We start from the raw sequence: 21,114 nt of genomic DNA, 5'->3' as shown, positions 1-21,114 counted from the left end.
TCATGCAAGTTATGTCATTGGAGAAGCGCTCCACCCTCATAAACCATTCTATTATATTACCTCCATTCTTTTATCTCCATCTTATTACCATTGCCCATTTAAGCCTCTCTTTTCCCTGTTCTGCTCCTGATACTCTCCTATCATTTCTGGGCCTTCAATCCTCCCATCAGATTTCACTCCTCTAACCCTACCCACTTATTTTTACTCCTCCATTTCTCCCCTACCCCTTCCATTTTCCTAATTCGTTTTGTCCTATTTCTTCCTTCCATCTTTCTCCTCCCCCATTTTCATTAGTTATTCCTAACCTCCCTTTCCCACTCCCTAGTCTCTCTCTATCTGCGGCCATTGGTGTTAATAATTCAGTTTCACGTCATACCGATTATCCCGATGGTGCGATTCACAGCTGAGTACTGACTGTCTATAGAAAAGGACTGGTGCAGCGACTTCCCACTAAGCATAATGGTAACATTGGCTCCAACATCAAGAGGAAAAGTAATTTGATTACTTTTGGTTTTCAGAATTCTACAAAGAAAACAAACATCATGACTCTTCATGCAGTGATAATGGAGAACAAGGAATGACTAGTAGAATGGCCACCAAACTGGAGAGGAAAGACTGACGAATGACCAATAGAATGAGCAAACATAAGAATGGTTGAATGCATGTAAGTGAGCAATTGACAAAAAGAATAAAGGTATCTATGGTTACATGTAAACAAATCTAAAATGGATGGTGATAAATAAATAAATTAAAGAAAACAAATACAAGTGGATGAATAATCAAACACACTTGAATGAATAAACATGAATGACCGTATATGAATTTAAAAAAATGAATGAATTGCCCCCCAAAAAACTGAATAAATGCCTAAATATGAACAAATGAAAGTGAACAAAACCATTATATTTCGTATGATCACAATCATGAAAATTTGTAATCACAATCAGGTCCAATATTTTTACTCTACCATATAAATGTTGAGAAATCACAACTGATTTATCATATTGCCAGACACAAATCATATTCCCAAACACAAATCAGTACCACATTGTATCCAGAATTGAAATAGTAAATAAAAAGTTGTATCACTGACCCCTGACTTTCAATGGCTGCCATCCAGTCATAGACAGTAGCTTGTTCATCTTGTATAACAGTGATATTCTCTGCATTAATCTCAACCTTCAAATACGTTTTGGTATTCTCCAAGCCAAATGTTACCAAGCTGTTCCCGTCTTCACTCAGTTTTCCATTCACTGTGACACCTTTCAAGAAGAGAAAACCAAGGAGAGAATATAGTGAGGATGACATGAGGAAAATGAGGAGCAACATAAGGAGCAAGGCTTCAAGTGGATCTTTTGGTTCTAAGAAAAAATAGTAAGTGACCGTAGAAGAAATTATAAGACTTTTCGCAAATGCCTATGATTAGTAAATCCGCTGATTTGCATTCTTTTCTCTGTTTTGGGCCCCACCTGGCTAAAAAATACTGGAAAAATGCCAAAAATTAGGCGTGAAACTAGCATTACATTTACCAAAAGCAAATCACAAACCTGGATTTCAATGGGAAATGATTCAGTAAAAAACTAATTAGGCAGAGATTTTCTGAACCTTACACCAAGAGCTGTGTAATAAGATTCCCCTGTGTATTATGCTGCCTAGCCAAAGAAGAAGGACACAGCTTTTTTGGGTTCATTTGCTAGATTAGGACACATCTGCTTAGGCTGGGTTCACTTTTTTCCATCCATTTCATTGGTTCTGTTTCCATATGATTGATTATATCATTCAGAAAAATGTTGTCAACCACATTTTTGTGTACATAAAAAAATCGGATCTGTTCCTCTCCTTTTTTTAACCCCTTAACGACATCGGGCGTAAACTTACGCCCTCGCGCCCTGGTACTTGGCGCATCAGGGCGTAAATTTACGCCCGATGTTTCCCCGATCGCTGCGTGTTCGCACACCGAGATCGGGGAAGATGGCCTGCTATAAATCATAGCAGGCCATCATAGCTTCTCGGCACGGGGGGTGGTTAACATCCCCCGTGCTTACGATCGCCGCTATAGGCTGATCAATTCAGATCAGCCAATAGCGGCGATCGGAACCTTTCCGGGTCATCGGTGACCCGATGACCCGGGAAAAAATGGCGGTCGGTGCTGTCCGAGGACGGCACCGACCGCCATTACTGTAAAAAGTAATGGTGATCGCCGTGCCACCGGCCCGACCGGCGTGAACGGCCGGCCGTTAACGGCGATCGGGCCGGTGGCACGGCGATCAGAGTCCCACAAAATAGTAAATACCTGCCCTGGACCCCTCAGCTAGGTAGCCGAGGGGTCCAGAGCAGGTATTTGTACATTACTCACCTGTCCCGGGCTCCTGATCGGCGTCTTCCGGGTTCGCTGCGTCCTCGTGTTCGTTCGGGTCTTCGGCTTCCTCCGTGACGTCACGTTCGGCTTCTCTCGGCTATTTTCGGCTCCAGCGTCGGCTTTTTTCCGTATTTTGCGCTCTGCTGCCCTCTAGCAGCTGATATGTGTAATACACTTATCAGCAGCTACAGGGATGTTCAGAATGTAAAAAAGTTTTTTTTTTTTTTCCAAAATTTTTTTTTTCTATTTTCCGCACCCTATCGCCGCTGAGTGTTGATCAGCATCGCACGAAAGTGCGCTGCTGATCAGCAACTCCTCCTTTTTGGCGTAGGGTGTTTTTTTTTTCTATATTCTACTGCCACGGTCTGCTTATAAGTGCCGCACATAAGTGCGGCATTTATCAGCAACTCCTTTGTTGGCGTAGGTTTTTTTTTTTATACTTACTGTAATAAAAAACACGTAAAAAAAACACTACATTACACCACACTACACTACATTGAATAAAGTTTGACACTACACCACTACATACCCCATATAAAGATGGCCCCCAGGGTGTTTTCGGCGTCAGAGGGATACGTTATTATTGCCTCCGACACCGAAACAGCCAGTAAGGATGAATGGGGGGGATCCTTCTTTCCTCCATTCATCCTCATCCTCATCATCCAGTGACGTGTCTGGGGGTAGCGTAGCGTACGCTGCCCCCAGACACGTCTTTTCCGCCAGTACCGTCCCAATAAGAGATGACGGTATGGTGTGAAATTCTACAAACTCTGTGAGCGTACCTCAGGGTACACTTACAGATTTAGGCTGGGTTCACACTATGTATATTTGAGGCTGTATTTGTGAGGCTGTATAGCAACCAAAACCAGGAGTGGATTGAAAACACAGAAAGGCTCTGTTCACATAATGTTGTAATTGAGTGGATGGCCGTCATTTAATGGCAAATTTTTGCTGTTATTTTAAAACAACGGCTGTTATATTGAAATAATGGCAGTTATTTACCGTTATATGACGGCCATCCACTCAATTTCAACATTGTGTGAACAGAGCCTTTCTGTGTTTTCAATCCACTCCTGGTTTTGGTTGCTATGAGGACCTGACTTGAGGACCAAATACTGCCTGAAGTATACAGTGTGTGAACCCAGCCTTAGAGTATGTGCACACTGCGGAATGGCGAAGGATAACCCTTTGTGCATTCCGCAGCTGGCACCCACCGGTGGACTGATGTGGGCGCATGTCTCTACCCGTGTCATAGACTTCATTCTATGCACGGGCGGATTCCGTCGTCCATCCAAAGAATGAATACGTTGGACGGAGAGCGGAATCCGCCCGTGCATAGAATGGAGTCTATGACACGTGTGGAGACGTGCGCCTGCATCAGTCCGCCTGTGGGTGCCAGCTGTGGAATGCACGAAGGGTTATCTGTCGCGATTCCGCAGTGTGCATGTACCCTTAGAGTGTATGAAGGAAGGGACACCCGAATGCAGCCCCCAGATGCCCCCTCCCCCCCCCATCCTCGGAACAAGTGGGAAGATCGTCCGGGAACTGATCTTCCCACTGCTGGATAAAGGTCACCACCTGTACGGGGATAACTTTTATACCAGCACCCCCTCTTCTGGTCCCTCGCTGCCCTGTAGCTTGCGGCACGATACGAAAATATCAGAAGCAGTAATAGCGCCCTAATATTTAGCAGCCATGGAGCATTTTCCAGGTGACGTCCCCCACACTGGAGAACGGGAGACCCCAGAAGAAGTGCAGAGTGTGGGGTAACAGGGGGATCAGAAAGGACGCCATTTTCCAGTGTGACACCTGTCCTGATCCCCCCGGCATCTACATACTGGATCGCTCCAAGGCGCACCACACGTCATTGGGGTTCTACATTATCTAAATTCTGTCCCTTATTCCTATTTCAGGGGTCACCCTGATCCGGGGATTATTCTGATCGCCAATATGGAGTCGGGAAGGAATTTTCCCCTGTGATGAGGCTACTGTCGTCTGCCTCATGAGGGGTTTTTGCCTTCCTCTGGATCAACACAGGTTGAATTTGATGGACACCTGTCATTTCCAACCTTATAAACCAATAATTGGCCTAATACCCCCAAATAAATTAGAATTGTCCCTTTTACCCAGCTAAGTAGGTATGGCCGCCATTCCCATTAGAGGATGCCATGATGCAATTACAAAGCCTCTGTGCGGCCAGGACAGTAGAAACCCCCCACAAGTGACCCCATTCTGGAACTACACCCGATAAGGAATCTAACAAGGGGGGAAGCGGGGATATGGCCCCCGGGTGACGGCCACATTTGGGACGTGAAAATGAAAAAAAATGGTATTTTTTATTTTCTCGGCACATGTTCTACGTAAGTGCCCGTCACCAGTGGGGTCCATATGCTCACTGCACCCCTTGTTAGATTCCTTATGGGGTGTAGTTTCCAGAATGGGGTCACTTGTCAGGGGTTTCTACTGACCTGGCAGCACAGGAGCTTTGTAATTGCGACATGGCCTCCATCCTCCATTCCAGCCTCTAAATGGCGCTCTGTCCCTTTGGTGGCTTGCCCTGTGCCCATATGGCACATTATGCCCACATGTGAGGTATTTTCGTACTCAGGGGAAACTACCCTACACGTTTTGTGTTCATTTTCTTTTAACCCCTTGTGGAAATGGAAAAAATCAAGGCTAGACCAACATTTGGTGTAATTTTTGTAAACTTTTTACTCTAAATCATTAATCTTGTCATGATTTTTTCATTTTCACAAGGGGCTAAAAGATAAAAAAAAAACACTAAATGTGTAAAGCAATTTCCCTTGAGTACGGAAATACCCCACATGTGGACATAAAGTGCCGTGCGGGCGCAGGGTAAGCCTCCGAAGGGAAGGAGCGCCATTTGGTTTTTGAAGGCTGGATTTGGATGGAATGGATTTCGAGGGGCCATGTTGCATTCAAAAGGCCTCTGTGTTGCCAAGACAGTTGAAACCCCCCACAAGTGACCCCATTATGGAAACTACACCCCTCAAAGAATGTAACAAGGGGTGTAGTGAGCATATGGACCCCACTGGTGACGGGCACAAATGTGGAACAATGTGGCGTGAAAATGAAATATTACATTTTTTACACTATAATGTTGGTTTAGCCTTGAATTTATCATTTCACAAGGGGTTAAAAGAGGGGGAAAAAAACAAAATGTGTAGAGCAATTTCCCCCGAGTCCGAAAATACCCCACATGTGGACATAAAGCGCCATGTGGGCGCAGGGCAAGCCTCCGAAGGGAAGGAGCGCCATTTGTATTTTGGAGGTTGGATTTGGCTAGAATGGATGATGAACGCCATGTCGCATTTACAGAGCCCTCGTGCTGCCAAAACACTGGAAACCCCCCACAAGTGACCCCATTCTGGAAACTGCACCCCTCAGGGAATCTAACAAGGGGTGCAATGAGGATATGGACCCCTTGATGACGGCCACATTTGTGCCATGAAAGTGAAAAAATGAAATTTTTTACTTTTACGTCACATTGTTCCACATTTGTGCCCGTCACCAGTGGGGTCCATATGCTCACTGCCCCTCTTGTTAGATTCCTTGAGGGGTGTAGTTTCCAGAATGGGGTCACTTGTGGGGGGTTTCCAGTGTCTTGGCAGCATGAGGGCTCTGTAAATGCGACATGGCCCTTGAAATCCATTCCAGTGAAATCCAGCTTCCAAAAGCCAATTGGCGCTCCTTCCCTTTGGAGGCTCGTCCTGCGCCCGCTTGGCACTTTATGTCCACATGTGGGGTATTTCCGTACTCGGGAGAAACTGCGCTACACATTTTGTGTCTTTTTTTTCCTCTTATCCCTTTAAGAAAATGAAAAATTGAAGGCTAAAACAACGTTTTAGTGTAAAAAATAAATTTTTCTTTTTTCACGCCATATTGTTCGGAAAATCTGTGAAGCACCTGTGGGGTCCAAATGCTCACCGCACCCCTTGTTACATTCCTTGAGGGGTGTAGTTTTCTAAATGGTGTCCCTTTAGGGGTGTTTTTTAGGTTTTGGCACCCCAGAGCCTCTGCCAACCTGAAGTGGTACAGTCAGAAATGACCAAATATAACGGAAGCATTGAAATTCACTAGGCGCTCCCTTATATCTGAGGCTTGTGGTTGCGTCAAATAGCGCAATAGGGCCACATATGGGGTATTTCTATAAACTGCAGAAACGGGGCAATCAATATTGGGGTGCATTTCTCTGGTAATAGGTTTATAATTATGAAAAATATTTGATTACAATAAAATCTCTGCACAGAAAATTAAAATTTTCAAATTTCTTACACACTTAGCTTTTATTTCTGTGACTCCCCTAAAGGGTTAAAACACTTTCTGGATATGCTTTTGCAGAGTGTGGGGGGTGCAGTTTCTGAAATGGGGTGCTTTGTGGGGCTTTCTAACATACAGGCCGCTCAAATACACTTTAAACCTGAACAGGTCCCTAAAAATATCTGATTTTGAAATTTTACTGAAAATTTGGAAATTTGCTGCTAATGTTTTAAGCTTCCTATTGTCTAAAAAAAATGAAAGATTGTTTAATAAATGCTTCCAACATAAAGTAGACATGTTGCTAATGCTATTTAATATATAATTTATGTGGTATATCCACTTTCTGTATACGCAAAAAAGTTTCAAAGTTGGAAAAATGCAGTTTTTCACATTTTTTCACATTATTTGGGTTTTTTCATAAAGATTCGTTATGAGTATCGACTCCAATTTACCAGAAATGTAAAGTACAATATGTCACGAGAAAACAATCTCAGAATCATCCGGATAGGTAAAAGCATCCCGAAGTTATTAATGAATAAAGTGACACAGGTCATATTCATAAAATTTGTCTCTGTCATTAAGGCCATTTCAGGCTCTGTCCTTAAGGGGTTAATAGTACCTCTTTATCATCCGCTTTTGGGTCTGTTTTTTTCCTTTTAGGGTATATTCACACGGGCGGGCTCGCAGCGAGATTCTCGCTGCGAGCCCGGCAGGTCCTGTCAGTTCCCATAAACTACATACTTGCTGCGGTCTAAACGACCGCAGCGAGTATGTAATTATACCGCGCTTAACCCCTTCTACTCCCGATGGCTCCCCCGCTGTAAGCATACTTTACCTGTCCTTGCTGCACGGGTCCGGCGTCCTGCTCTCCCGCCCGGCCAATCAGTGGCTGCGGCTGGGCAACACACTAATTGGCCGGACGGGAGAGCAGGACGCCGGACCCGTGCAGCAAGGACAGGTAAAGTATGCTGCTTACAGCGGGGGAGCCGGCGGGAGTAGAAGGGGTTAAGCGCGGTATAATTACATACTCGCTGCGGTCCGCAGCAAGTATGTAGTTTATGGGAACTGACAGGACCTGCCGGGCTCGCAGCGAGAATCTCGCTGCGAGCCCGCCCGTGTGAATATACCCTTAATGTATAAGTTAAATGGGGAGCAGAATGCTGTGTGAACCCAGCCCTATAGATGGTTAATCTGCTACAGAAAGACACAGCTGCTTGTAAATGATTAGTCTGAGTCTCTCACTACATACACAGAACCAACCTGCAGTGGCCACAAAGCAATGAAAAGATTTTACTTCTATTCCATTTGAACCAAGCCAAAGTGTCCCTGTCATTTAGAAAAACTTTTGACATATGAGACATGCTTGCTTAAGGCCTAAGCATCCAGACCCCAAACAATCTCTAGATATCACTGATTAAACTATATAGTTGTGTGCTTCACATTCTGGCTGGCTACGATCTATGTCCAGTTGCACTGGATGGCTTCACAGACTTATACAGTGTATCTGGACAGAGATCACACGCAGCCGGAATCGCTTCTGATGGTAATATCTGGAGATTGTTTAGGGGCACAACTTTTTTGCCTAAGATGTAAAAAAAAAATTTAATGACAGGGACACTTTAAATAGCCGGAGCTTTATTACTAAATTTCATGAGGTTTCTCAGCAGATGAAAGGTCCTTATTAAAGTGATACTGTCACCCCTTTCTGCATAAGAGGTTCCCAGCACCATTCTTAACCCCTTCGTGCTGCAGCTAGTTTGGGCCCTAATGACCAGGCTAATTTTCAAAATCTGACCTGTCTCACTTTATGCTCTCATAGCTCAGTGATGCTTTAACGTATGCTAGCGATTCTGAGACTGTTTTTTCGTCACATATGGCACTTTATGTTAGTGGCAAAATTTGGTCACTACTTTGTGTGTTTTTTGTGAAAAACATCAAAATATCATGAAAAATTAAAAAAATTTGCATTTTATGAACTTTGAAATTCTCTGCTTCTAAAAAAAGAAAGTCGTAGCACATAAATTAGTTACTAAGTCACATTACCAATATGTCTTCTTTATTCTGGCATAATTTGGTAAACATATTTTACTTTTTTAGGGTGTTATGGGGCTTAGAAATTTATCAGCAAATTATCACATTTTCGTGAAAGTTTCCAAAACTGTTATTTTTAGGGACCAGTTCTTTTTTTAAATGGATTTAAAAGTCTGGTATCCTGAAAACCCCCATAAGTGACCAAATTTTGGAAACAACACACCTTAAAGAATTAATCTAGGGTATAATGAGCATTTTAACCCTACAGGGGCTGGAGGAAAATATTCACAATTAGGCAGTAAAAAAATGGAAAATTTAAATTTTTTAATAATATATACGTTTAGATTAAAGTTTCTCATTTTCAAAAGGAACATGAGAGAAAAAGCACCCCAAAATTTGTAACGCAGGTTCTCTTGAGTACAACGGTACCCCATATGTGGGCGTAAACCACTGTATGGGCACACAGCGGGGCTCAGAAGGAAGGGAGCGCCAATTAGCTTTTCCAATGCAGATTTTGCTGAAGAAGTTTCTGAGCGCCAGGTGTGTTTGCAGTGCCCCTGTAGTGTCAGCGGAGAGAAAACCCCCCATAAGTCACCCCATTTTGGAAAGTGCACCCTTCAAAGAATTCATCTTGGTGTGTGGTGACCATTTTGACCCCACATGTATTACAGGAAAGTATTCAAAAGAAGACAGTAAAAATGAAAAACTCGAATTCTTCCAATAATATGTTCGTTTAGTTTGAAATTTCTCAATTTCACGAGGAACAAGAGAAAAAAAGTACCCCAAAAGGTTCTCCTGAGTACAATGGTAACCCATATGTGGGCGTAAACCACTGTATGGGCACACAGGAGGGCTCAGAAGGGAAGGAGCGCCAATTAGCTTTTTCAATGCAGATTTTGCTGAAGAAGTTTCTGAGCGCCAGGTCCATTTGCAGCGCCCCTGTAGTGCCAGCGGAGTAAAATCTCCCAATAAGTTACTCCATTTTGGAAAGTACACCCCTCAGAGAATTCATTTTGGGGTGTGGTGAGCATTTTGACCCCACAGGTATTAGAGGAAAGTATTCAAAATTAGTCAGTAAAAATGAAAAACTCGAAATTTTTCCAATAATATGTTGGTTTAGTTTGAAATTTCTCAATTTCACGAGGAACAGGAGAGAAATGTCACCCCAATATATGTAACGCAGGTTCTCCTGAGTAGAACGGTACCCCATATGTGGGCATAAACCACTGTATGGGCACACAGCCGGGCTCAGAAGGAAGGGAGCGCCAATTAGCATTTTCAGTGCAGATTTTTCTGAAGAAGTTTCTGAGCGCCAGGTGCGTTTGCAGCGCCCCTGTAGTGTCAGCAGAATAGATTCCCCCCCAAAGTCACCCCATTTTGGAAAGTGCACCCCTCAAAGAATTCATCTTGGGGTGTGGTGACCATTTTGACCAAACAGGTATTAGAGGAAAGTATTCAAAATTGGCCAGTAAAAATGAAAAACTTGAATTTTTCCAATAATATGTTGGTTTAGTTTGAAATTTCTCAATTTGACGAGGAACAGGAGAGAAAACGTACCCAAAATCTGTAACACAGGTTCTCCTGAGTACAACGGTACTCCATATGTGGGCATAAACCACTGTATGGGCACAACTGGAGCAAAACCGCAGCTAGTAATGGTTATTAGAATAGCGCAGTTACTAAAATAAAATTAAAAAAATGAGATTACAGGTAATGTGGGGTGGTTACGGGCAACCAGGGGTGGTTATGGGCAACCTGAGGTGGTTACAGGTAATCTGGGGTGGTTACGGACAGTCTGGGGTGGTTATGGGCAACCTGCTGTGGTTACGGCAACCTGGGGTGGTTACAGGCAACGTGGGGTGGTTACGGGCAACCTGCAGTGCTTACAGACAATCTGGGGTGGTTACTGGCAACGTGGGGTGGTTACGGATAAACTGAAGTGCTTATAGGTAATCTCGGGTGGGTACCTGTAATCTGGCATGGTTACCGCAATCTGGAGGGGGTCATTGGCAATTTGGGGTGGTCAGAGGCAACATGCAGTGGTCAGAGGCAACCTGCGGTGGTCGGAGGAAACCTGCGGTGGTCAGAGGCAACCTGCGATGGTCAGAGGCGACGTGGCTTGGTCAGAGGCGACGTGGCGTGGTCAAAGGTGACGTGCGCTGGTTACAGGCAACGTGGGGTGGTTACGGGCAACCTGCTGTGCTTACAGACAATCTGGGTGGTTACGGGCAAAGTTCTTATAGGCAATCTGGGGTGGATACCTGTAATCTGGCATGGGCACCGCAATCTGGAGGGGGTCATTGGCAATTTGGGGTGGTCAGAGGCAACGTGGCGTGGTCAGAGGCGCCGTGGCGTGGCCAGAGGCATCGTGGCGTGGTCAGAGGCAAGGTGCGGTGGTCAGAGGCAAGGTGCGGTGGTCAGAGGCAAGGTGTGGTGGTCAGAGGCAAGGTGCGGTGGTCAGAGGCATCGTGGCGTGGTCAGAGGCAACGTGCGGTGGTTACATGTAATTTGGGTTGGTTACGGCAATCTGGAGGGGGTCTTTGGCAATTTGGGGTGGTTACGGGCAACGTGCGGTGGTTACGGGCAACGTGCGGTGGTTACGGGCAACGTGCGGTGGTTACGGGCAACGTGCGGTGGTTACGGGCAACTTGCGGTGGTTACGGGTAATCTGGGGGGGGGGGGGGGGTAGGGGTAATTTGGGAGTAAACTGCAATTATTACTATAATAAAAAGTGTGTGTTTTATTTTTTTGTATGTTTGTCACTTTTTGTACTTTATACATTCATTTTCACTGTATTACTATGATTACTGTGATATTTTCTATCACAGTAATCATAATTCAGTGACAGAGACCGAATTGGTCTCTGTCACTTAAAATTTTCCAGAGTTTGCTGGTTGTGAAGCGCATGCGCACTTCGCAACCAGCCAGGACGCCGAAGAGGAAGGAGCTCCAGGATCAGGTAACGTATAAGGGGAAGGGGGTGACAGGGGGGGGTGAAGGGCGACTTGGGGGGTGGGGGGGGACATCACTTTTTATCCCCTGTCACCAATCATTTATGGTGACAGGGGATAAAAAGTGCTGGCGGCACATGGTGCCTCCGGTAGCTGGGGGGATGGGGTGGGGGCCGTCCTGGCCCCGCAGCCTTATTCTCTGCCATCGCCGTAAAAAGCTGATGGCAGCAGAATAAGGACCCTTAGTGACCGCCATAAAAAGCCGTATCGGCGGTCACTAAGGGGTTAAGCTTATATTGTGGACATTTCATATCTTATCATTGAAAGGATTTCTTTGTGGTCTCTCCCCTCAAAATGCATGTTATTATTGGTGCACAGTGCCATAGGGGCGGGACTTAATGGCTGAGGAACCCCATATCTCCACCCACATCAGCGCCATAGGCCCCACCCGTCTGTGACATCATCGGTGTCTAGGCCCCAGACATAAGGGTTTCCACGGCTGTTGAGTCCCGCCCCTACAGCACTGTCCATCAACAATAACATGCATTTTTGAGGGGAGAGACCACAAAAAAACCTTTATACGGTAAGATATGAAATTACCAGAATATAAGCTTGAGAATGGTGCTGAGATATATATAAAGAGACAATATCGCTTTAAAGCTATACAATTATTCTTCAACCTCCATCATACCTGCTGGCATGATTACATAACTATTTGTACAGGTAGCAACATTTGCACAAATACATGTCACTTACCTGTCAATTCATCATGAAATAAGTTGACAATAACATTCTGAGCCTCAGTGATTCTGACACAGATTCTATATCTTTCATTCAGATTGCCCAAGACATGGAAAGTCTCACAAGCTGCAAAAAGAAGACATAAAACATAATCAGGCTATGTACCCACTACGGGAACATGCCGTCATTTATCAGGAAAAGTATGCATTTCTTAAGATGCATAATTAGAACCTTATTGACTATGAGTTCTGCAGTTCTGTTTGAATTGACTGCCTGAGGTTTTGCATTGTGATTAGCATTACCAGGCTTAATCTGATTGTTTATGACAAGAAGAACACCTGTGATGAAGCCTCACAATGCTTATTACATGGCAATGCCCAGACAGTCAATTTAGACAAATTTGCACAGCCACCTAATTAGCCCCTTCATGTCAGTAATACATAGATATACGTTCCTACTGCACATACCCCATGGCACTTTGGAGACATGGACTCCATATTTGGACTCTTAGAAGTCCATTCTAAATGACTCATGATATTGAGATTTTAGAGACCTGAGAAGTTTCCCATAGGCTATGTTCACACAACGTCAAAAATATTGAGAAGGCAGCCGATTTTCATGTTTAAAAAAATGTCAGTTTCTGACGAGAATTAACTGACTGCAATGGCAATGTCAATGGAATGTCATTGTCAATGTCAATGTCAATGGAAAGAAAGACGCCTAATGCACACTGTGTACTGAATAACGGATGTTTTTGCCGCAGGTATCAAAATAATGAACATGATCATTATTTTCAGACGTATTTTGCAAACAGCAAACGTTTTTTTAAGTAGTTCACACAAAGTTTTTTTTGTCACCGTTCTTTCTCCTTTTTTACTATTAAACTCAATGGACTTTTCAATTAAGCCGCATCCAAAGGGCAATTAGTAATCCCAAACTAAAATAATGTGCAAACACCAGTCATTGCACTGAGGGGAGGCCAGGCTGCTAAATAACGTCCATTATTTTAGACTCAAAATAACGGACATCATTTTAAACAGAGCTGAAAAAAACGTGTGTGGAACATATCCACACTCTGATCAGATTTGACTTATTTCTGTACTAATTTTCTTTGAAATACTGATTATATATTTAACAGAGGATATGACGTGGCTATGACGTGATTCTCATGCTATATTTTGAAGAAGATAAGGTCTAAACATTGTTAGATATGCATTTCAATATTAGAAATATATTGTTATGGAGCGTGCACTGAATAGGTGCATAATATTATGGGCGTTTACCTCCTATTATAGAGCGCATATAGTGAAACATCTGTAGAAATACATGTGTATGGTGAAGGTTATGATAAGTGTACATACTGGTATATAATTCTACAGCGCATATATAAAGATACATACATGTTTTATTCACCTCATATGATGTATAGTGACATTTTCCACATTGTAGGGCATAGATATACATGCTTTGTACATGCATTTGGTTAGTGTAGAGGTGGACTAAATACTTTATAGTATAAAGATTTATAGATTTGTATGTGCATTTGGTGTGTGGGGGGACACACAACACTATCACGCATGCACATATGATGAAATCCCTTTCGGTGTGCTGAAAATGCATTTATACATTTGCTAATACATGTGAATACAAGAGATGAGCGAACCAGGTTCGGGTTCGAGTCCATCTGAACCTGAACGTTCGGCATTTGATTAGCTGGGCTGCTGAACTTGGATAAAGCTCTAAGGTTGTCTGGAAAACATGGATACAGCCAATCACTATATCCATGTTTTCTACATAGCCTTAGGGCTTTATCCAACTTCAGCAGCCACCGCTAATCAAATGCCGAACAATCGGGTTCGGATGGACTCGAGCATGCTCGAGGTTCGCTCATCTCTATTGGCGGTAGTATTGATGTTACATACAGTAGGTTAAATATCTAATGCTTCTGGCAGGTATATAGTTATAAGTCTATTGCTCATGCGGAAAATATGGAGATGAAGTGATTGTATTTTGGGTCATATGGCTACATGAACGTGATTTCTTTGTATGAGATGTGGACATGTGACGGGAAAAGTGCTCGAGGGGAGGTACATCTCACCCAGGTTAATACATAGCGTGAGATGGTGAGTCCAGGAGGCATCGGTGCTTAGCAGTGTTATGCTGCTGAGCTATTATTTATTATTGCCGGGCCTGGACTTACATGGAATGGCAGGTAGGTTTTGGTAGTGGGACTTGCCATTCCCTTCCCCCGATCCAGTATGGGTTTTTGGGATCAGGTGAGCTCTGATCCCAATCAGCCTGAGAAGGCAAAAGGTGGGCTCAGTGTACAGGTCCTTGCTCTCAGACAGGAGTAAAACAGCCTGCGTGGTCTGTTTGGTGAGAGCTGGGAAGGCAGCCGCTGCTGGGGCCTGTTCACACCCCGCAATACTGCCGACTGAAGTGTCAGAGAGGTAACCTGCTTTGTTAGTTAGCGCCCAGACGGGCAAGACCTTTTTGTTTTGTTCTTAAAGCACAGTGTTGCTATATTTCTGTTACGGACTGTTTATGCTGCAAATAAACGCCAAGCTGTTATTTTACAAATCCAAGTCTGCTGTGAACTGTGTCCAAACACACCATCCCCCGGGAAGATCCTTACAGAGATACATATCCCTAATTGTGTGTTTTCTACCTTAGGCCTTATGCACACGTTCAGTATTATTTTTTTTCTGGTCCTGAAACAACCCGGGAGAAATTACGGATTCCGAAATTCCATCCGTATTCCATCCGTATTTCCGTAATTCCATTTTTTACTACTCATTGCTTTTCAATGCACTTCATCCGTATTTTTTTGCGGATGCCAACATGTTACAATCAGCAAACAATCCGTAACCAATTGATTTCAATGAGGGGATCCGCAAAAAAAAAATGGGTCCGCACCAGGACATGTCCTTTTTTTTTTCAGAATAGATTTTCATCCATTTCTACTACTGATAGTGGGAATAGCCCAATAGACATCAATGTGCACTAACTCGGAATCCGTAAATAAGGATCCATAATTTACGGGACGTGTGCATAAGGTCTTAGTCTTTGGATTGTATAATGTAGGGATGTACGATATGTTCTTGTATGATGGATATCTAGAAATGCTGTCATTTGAATGAGACAGGACCGTGCATTGAGCAAGTATTGGAGCGCATGTTGGAACCGCAAACACTCTAGTCACATGGTTCATCTATTTCCGTTCATGTGCATTGGGAGATATAGACGCCAGCGGCGCCATTTTGACCATCCACTTTCAGTGCACACTTCACATATGATCTGTACGGGTAATTATGATAATGCTTAATGTTGAACATGTGGTATGAATAAATGTTCTCTATAAAGGAATACCATTACAATTCCATCTTTACCCCTGACGAAGTCACTGTGCGTGACGAAACGCGCTGGGTCCACACCAGGATATTAGCTCCATGACTGTAGGGTGAATAGATACTTCTCTTATTCAAAGGGTTTGGCATTTTTTCTTTTTCTGGGTGCAATAGTTTGATGTTTACAGTTTTTTTCCAGCACTTTTTCTAGCACTTTTAGCACTTATATGTAAAAGTGTTTGCCTATTGATTTTGATTATTTGATTTAATCATGTTGTATTTAATTATTGCTATACTATTGTACTTGTTGATTTGTGATAAATTGCTATTAATATTGTCTAACGTCCTGGTGAAGTGTAGGATTATTATATCCTTTTACTTAGGTTACCATACACCCTTGTGCTGTTTTAATTGTTTTTAATCATGTTTGCTTTGGTGTTTCTTTGTTTTTGGATCATGTCAAAATAAAATAAAAATTATTTTTTTCATTTCATTGGGTGTGTGTGCTTTAATATAGTGTCCAGCCTTTTTCTTCTTTTAGGTTGTGACAATTGCTTATATGGACACTTAGCTGCACCCTGTTATACATTTGTTGTGTGAGCTCCCCCCATTTATTTGTTTGAAGCTCCTGTCACTGAGTGACCGGGGTCCCGATCGCTTGTACCGATGGGCGGGGGTAATCCACTTACCTCTGTCCTGTCGGATCGGCCATCTGTGGATAAAAGCCTGCCCCTGAGCACCAGCTCGGCCCGCCCAGTCCACCCCCTAACGTGCCGCTCACTATGCATGTATGAATATGGTTAGTGGGTGGCCCAGGGCAACCCCTTTGGTCCGCCCAGCACGCCCCTACTGTGTGCATAGTGAGGAAGCGGGCTCGGCAGCACGGGAGGTGGTAGCTCCGGGCAGGCTGAGGGGGTAGCTCTGGTCCGTTCACTATGCATATTCATATATACATAGCGATCGGCACATAAGGGGGCGGGCTGGATGGGCCGAGCTTGTGCTCCGGGCCATCAGGTGATGCCCTACATGCTCTTATGCCCCTGATTAGCATAGAGGCAATTAGGAATATGAAGACAATGCGGAGGAGAAGAGAAGAATGGCTAAGAGCACTGCAATCATCAGGTAAAGAACGTCTGCGGCATATCAGCAGGTTTATTGGGGAACTCGCTGATAGTGCCCTTTAGTTTCTCCTTGAGGAGAGATCCAGTGTCTGTTGAGTCTAAAAGTCATGCAATGCTCCACTGGGAATAAATATGCAAAGTACTTTGAAGAGAACTTTCTGGTGCCACCTATCGGAGAGAACATCCCTAGTAGCATCCAGACAACTTAGAAGACTGATTAAAAAAAACAACTTACGTGTTATCATAATGGACATCCCTCCTAAATAGAGAAGAGAGGAAATAACTTCTTTGACATTTGCATCAAGATTAGAGGTCCCTTCTATCCCAACACTGATGCTAAAAATTGTATCCCATCTATAAACCATCCACCCACCAGTGTACATAGGTATCCTTCATGTCTGGAAGGTTTAGCTCAGGAGCACGCGTCAATTGGTCATGTTTGTATATGACATGGATGATCCCCACACTGTTATACAAAGTAACTAACTATTCATTATACAATAAGCATACTAGTACCTGAAGGATGCACATTGATAGCAAGAGGTAATTCTGAAATAAAAGAAACATAATATAATTTCATTCGCTAATACATTCATGTACCAAATCTGTAAAAAAAAAAAAAAAAAAAAAACACAAAGGAGGGAAACACAGTTACATACCTTCCTGATTCCAGAATTTCCATGTCATAGTACCCGGCATGGAATGAAGCAAACACAATTACACAAATGTTTATGAAGGACAGATAATAGTCTGTATAATGGTGGTATTCTATGGTCACTGTATGTCACTATTCATGTGAGGGGAGCTTAAAGGGGTTATCCAGCTAAATCTTTTTCTTTCAAATCAACTGGTGCCAGAAAGTTATATAGATTTGTAATTTACTTCTAAATTACTTCTAAAAAGTCTCAATTTTTCCAATACTTATTAGCTACTATATGTCCTGCAGGAAATGTCTTCCAATACTTATTAGCTACTATATGTCATGCAGGAAATGTTTTCTTTTCAGTCTGACACAGTGCTCTCTGCTGACATCTCCGGCTGAGACCGCAACTGTTCAGAGTAGGAGAGGTTTTCTAGGGATTCCATAGAAAATGGTTTCACACCGGACCAGATATAGCAGCAGTATATAGTCCGGCCCTCCACTGCTCTGAGGGACAGTGAAATGGCCCCCTGTGTAAAAGTTTGGGGCCCCTGCTATATACTATGTGGGGGCAGCCAGGAGGCTATACTGTATGTGGGGGCTACACTATGTGGGGATGTTTGGAGACTATACACTATGTGGGGGCAGCTGGGGAGGGGGGGGGGAGCCATTTGCCTTCCTGCCTAGGGAACCAAAACTTCTTGTCCCAGCTCTGCTAATAAGTACTGGAAGACTTGAGATTTTTTGATAGAAGTAAATTACAAATCTATATAACTTTCTTGACACCAGTTGATTTGAAAGAAAAAGGATTTCACTTTATACCCTTTAAAGGCATGGCATTGCATGGCTGTTAGGTATGGAGAATATAGTAGTATTATCTGCACCTTATATTGCTATATTATTTTAATATTATCTGGGTACTGTATGTAACTGGTGTTTTAAAGATCTGTTCCTATCTTAACAGTAAGGTGATTGTTGAGCTCAGCAATGTTTAGAAGTGCCTTAGAGAATGAATGGAGTGCTGGGGTGCATATGTGATACACTTCATTCAGTTAAAATGACATTTTCCAAGCTTTCTCAGGATTTTTAAGGGTCCCAGCAAGAAGGCCCCACTGATCAGCTTGATATTCTTATCCTGTGGATAACTTTATAAGATGAGAATACCCCTTTGTGTGGTGCTATATCATGACATTGCACAATGATATGATTCACTTGCTTTATACTGACATTATTGTCACTCTAAGGGTGCCTTTAACACAGAGAAATTTATCTGACAGATCTTTGAAGCCAAAACCAGGAACAGACTATACCAGGCAACAGGTCATAAAGGAAAGACTGAGATTCTCCTCTTTTCAAATCAATTCCTGGCTTTGGCTTCAATAATCTGTCAGATAAATCTCTCCGTGTAAAGGCACCCTAAGAGACTATTTTCTTATTTTGACAATTCGCAAGGCTCCTTATATGGGCACTGTGTGACAGTATCATTTACATCTTGTAGAAAAAATATAAACAGTAGAAAAAAGGTCCATATCTTACCATAATAGTGGGAATTAGCTGTAAAAACAATTGTATAGCATTAGATACATGATACAGCAGATTCTTTAACAGAAATACAATTATACACACTGACAAGACAGAAAATTCATCAAGGAGTTGTTGGAATAGAATAAACTTTTTGGGTGAGCATTGTCCTGCCATAAAAAGCCAGCTGGAAGTCATTCCACGAGAAACAAGACATGTGGCTGCAGGAGGTCCTGTACACATCACTGAGCTGTTAAGTGTCCCTTTATCACTGCTAGAGGTGACCGAATGTAGCATGCGATGGCTTCTTAGATGATCACAACCAGCAGTTTGGCAGTGCATTGCTCCACAGTAAAAGGCAGGACTGAAGCACTCACCACAAGCCTCCATAACTGAACCCAACCTTCATAAGATCCCACACAGAATCTGGATTTGTCTAAAAAGACAATACAGTTTCAGGCCATATGCAGACAGCGTTTATGACCGGCCGTTCGTAACCCGGCCGGGTCACGGAGCGGCCAGTCTCTGCAAAGATCATTCCGGCCGGTACTGCGCGCCCGCATCAGAACTCCCCATAGCACACTATGAAGCAAGCAGCCGGAGCCGCTCGCTCCATGGTGCGCACTGACAGGGTTTTCTGCAGCCACAATTCAATGAATTGCGGCTGCAGAAAACTGACATGTCAGTTGTTTGCGGCGTCGCGAGGGATCCCAGCTGGAGCGTATACTATGTGTATATAAGGGTCGGGCACAGAGGCATGTTCTAGCGGTAAACAATCTCTCACCAAGAGGTACACTGCCCACATGTAGCCTCTGAGAACTGTCTTAGGGGCTTAGGGCAGAAGTGGATGGACTTTTTGGCCCCTATTACACAGACAATCAGGCAGAATCAGGCAGATATCGCCATGTTTAATAAAGACAAATGTTAAGCTAAGAAACCGATTATCAGTTGATCATTATCTTTCCGCATTTTATAAATCATCAGCCGCCGACCACACATTGCTCCGTGTAACAGAAGGTGCATAGTTGGCAGCTTATTAAAGTATATAGTAAATAATAAAGATGATACTTACCTGTCCACGCTCCCCAGTGTCCTTCTACCGTTCCCTGCTGACTGGAACCCCCGCTGAAGCTTCTACACCCATCTCTGAAGTGACTGTGACTTGGTTATTCTGTTTGTTTTCTGTAGAAGACCTGTCCGAACTCAGAGGTAAGCCATAATAACTTAGGTGCAGTGGCGGATTAAATGTACCCTGGGCCCCGGGCTGTCCACCCAACCTGCCCCCCAACCCCCCCCCCCCCCCGGGGTCAATCCGCCCACATTATACTCCGCTACTGCCCCCCCCCCCCACGCTGTCCCCAATAAACACTGCCTGCCCTCCCTCCCTGCTGGCCTTAATAAACATAATGTTTGGTCCCTTGCTGCTCCCAGTAAGCATTGTCCACCCCCCCTCCACTGCCCCAATAACATACTGCCACCTGGTTTCAGGAGAGGAGGGAGCTGATCTATAGGGGAGGTCCCAGCAGCACAGAGGATGTCAGGAGAGGAGGGTGCTAATCCTATAGGAGAGGTCCCAGCAGCACAGAGGATGTCAGGAGAGGAGGGTGCTCATCTATAGTAGAGGTCCGAGCAGCACAGAGGATGTCAGGAGAGGAGGGCGCTGATCTAATAGGAGAGGTCCCAGCAGCACAGAGAATGTCAGGAGAGGAGGGTGCTGATCTATAGGAGAGGTCCGAGCTGCACAGAGGATGTTAGGAGAGGAGGGTGCTAATCCTATAGGAGATAGTCCCCCTCTTCCCCCTTATAGATGGCACCCTCTTCCCCCCCATATAGATGGTCACCCTCTTCCCTCCTTATAGATGGTCCCCCTCTTCCCCTTATAGATGGTACAACCTCTTCCCCCCCTTATAGATTGTCACCCTCTTCCCCCCCTTGTAGATGGTACCCCTCTTCCCCCCTTGTAGATGGTACCCCTCTTTCCCCCTTATAGATGGCCCCCCTCTTCCCCCCTTATAGATGTCCCCCTCTTCCCCCCCTTATATCCTTATTGATGGTCCCCCCTCTTCCCCACCCCTCTTATAGATGGTCCCCCTCTTCCCCCCCCTCTTATAGATGGTCTCCC

At 44.0% G+C, this 21,114-nt stretch overlaps 1 protein-coding gene across 1 annotated transcript; it reads right to left on the bottom strand.

Moving 5' to 3' along the window:
* Positions 1-350: 350 nt before the first annotated feature.
* LOC138774991 (inter-alpha-trypsin inhibitor heavy chain H1-like) lies at positions 351-17,403 on the bottom strand. The gene is made up of 5 exons (XM_069955756.1): positions 17,348-17,403; positions 17,067-17,090; positions 12,379-12,489; positions 1,094-1,262; positions 351-522 (listed from the first exon to the last, which is right to left on the bottom strand). Exons 2-5 carry the CDS (start codon positions 17,083-17,085, stop codon positions 366-368), a joined length of 456 nt encoding a protein of 151 aa, XP_069811857.1. The 5' UTR covers positions 17,086-17,090; positions 17,348-17,403; the 3' UTR covers positions 351-365.
* Positions 17,404-21,114: the final 3,711 nt, after the last annotated feature.

The sequence above is a fragment of the Dendropsophus ebraccatus genome, unplaced genomic scaffold, assembly GCF_027789765.1.
Source record: "Dendropsophus ebraccatus isolate aDenEbr1 unplaced genomic scaffold, aDenEbr1.pat pat_scaffold_1215_ctg1, whole genome shotgun sequence".
NCBI classification, from domain to species: domain Eukaryota; kingdom Metazoa; phylum Chordata; class Amphibia; order Anura; family Hylidae; genus Dendropsophus; species Dendropsophus ebraccatus.
The sequence above is the reverse complement of the archived record's forward strand: the minus strand, read 5'-3'. Positions and strand labels throughout refer to the sequence as shown.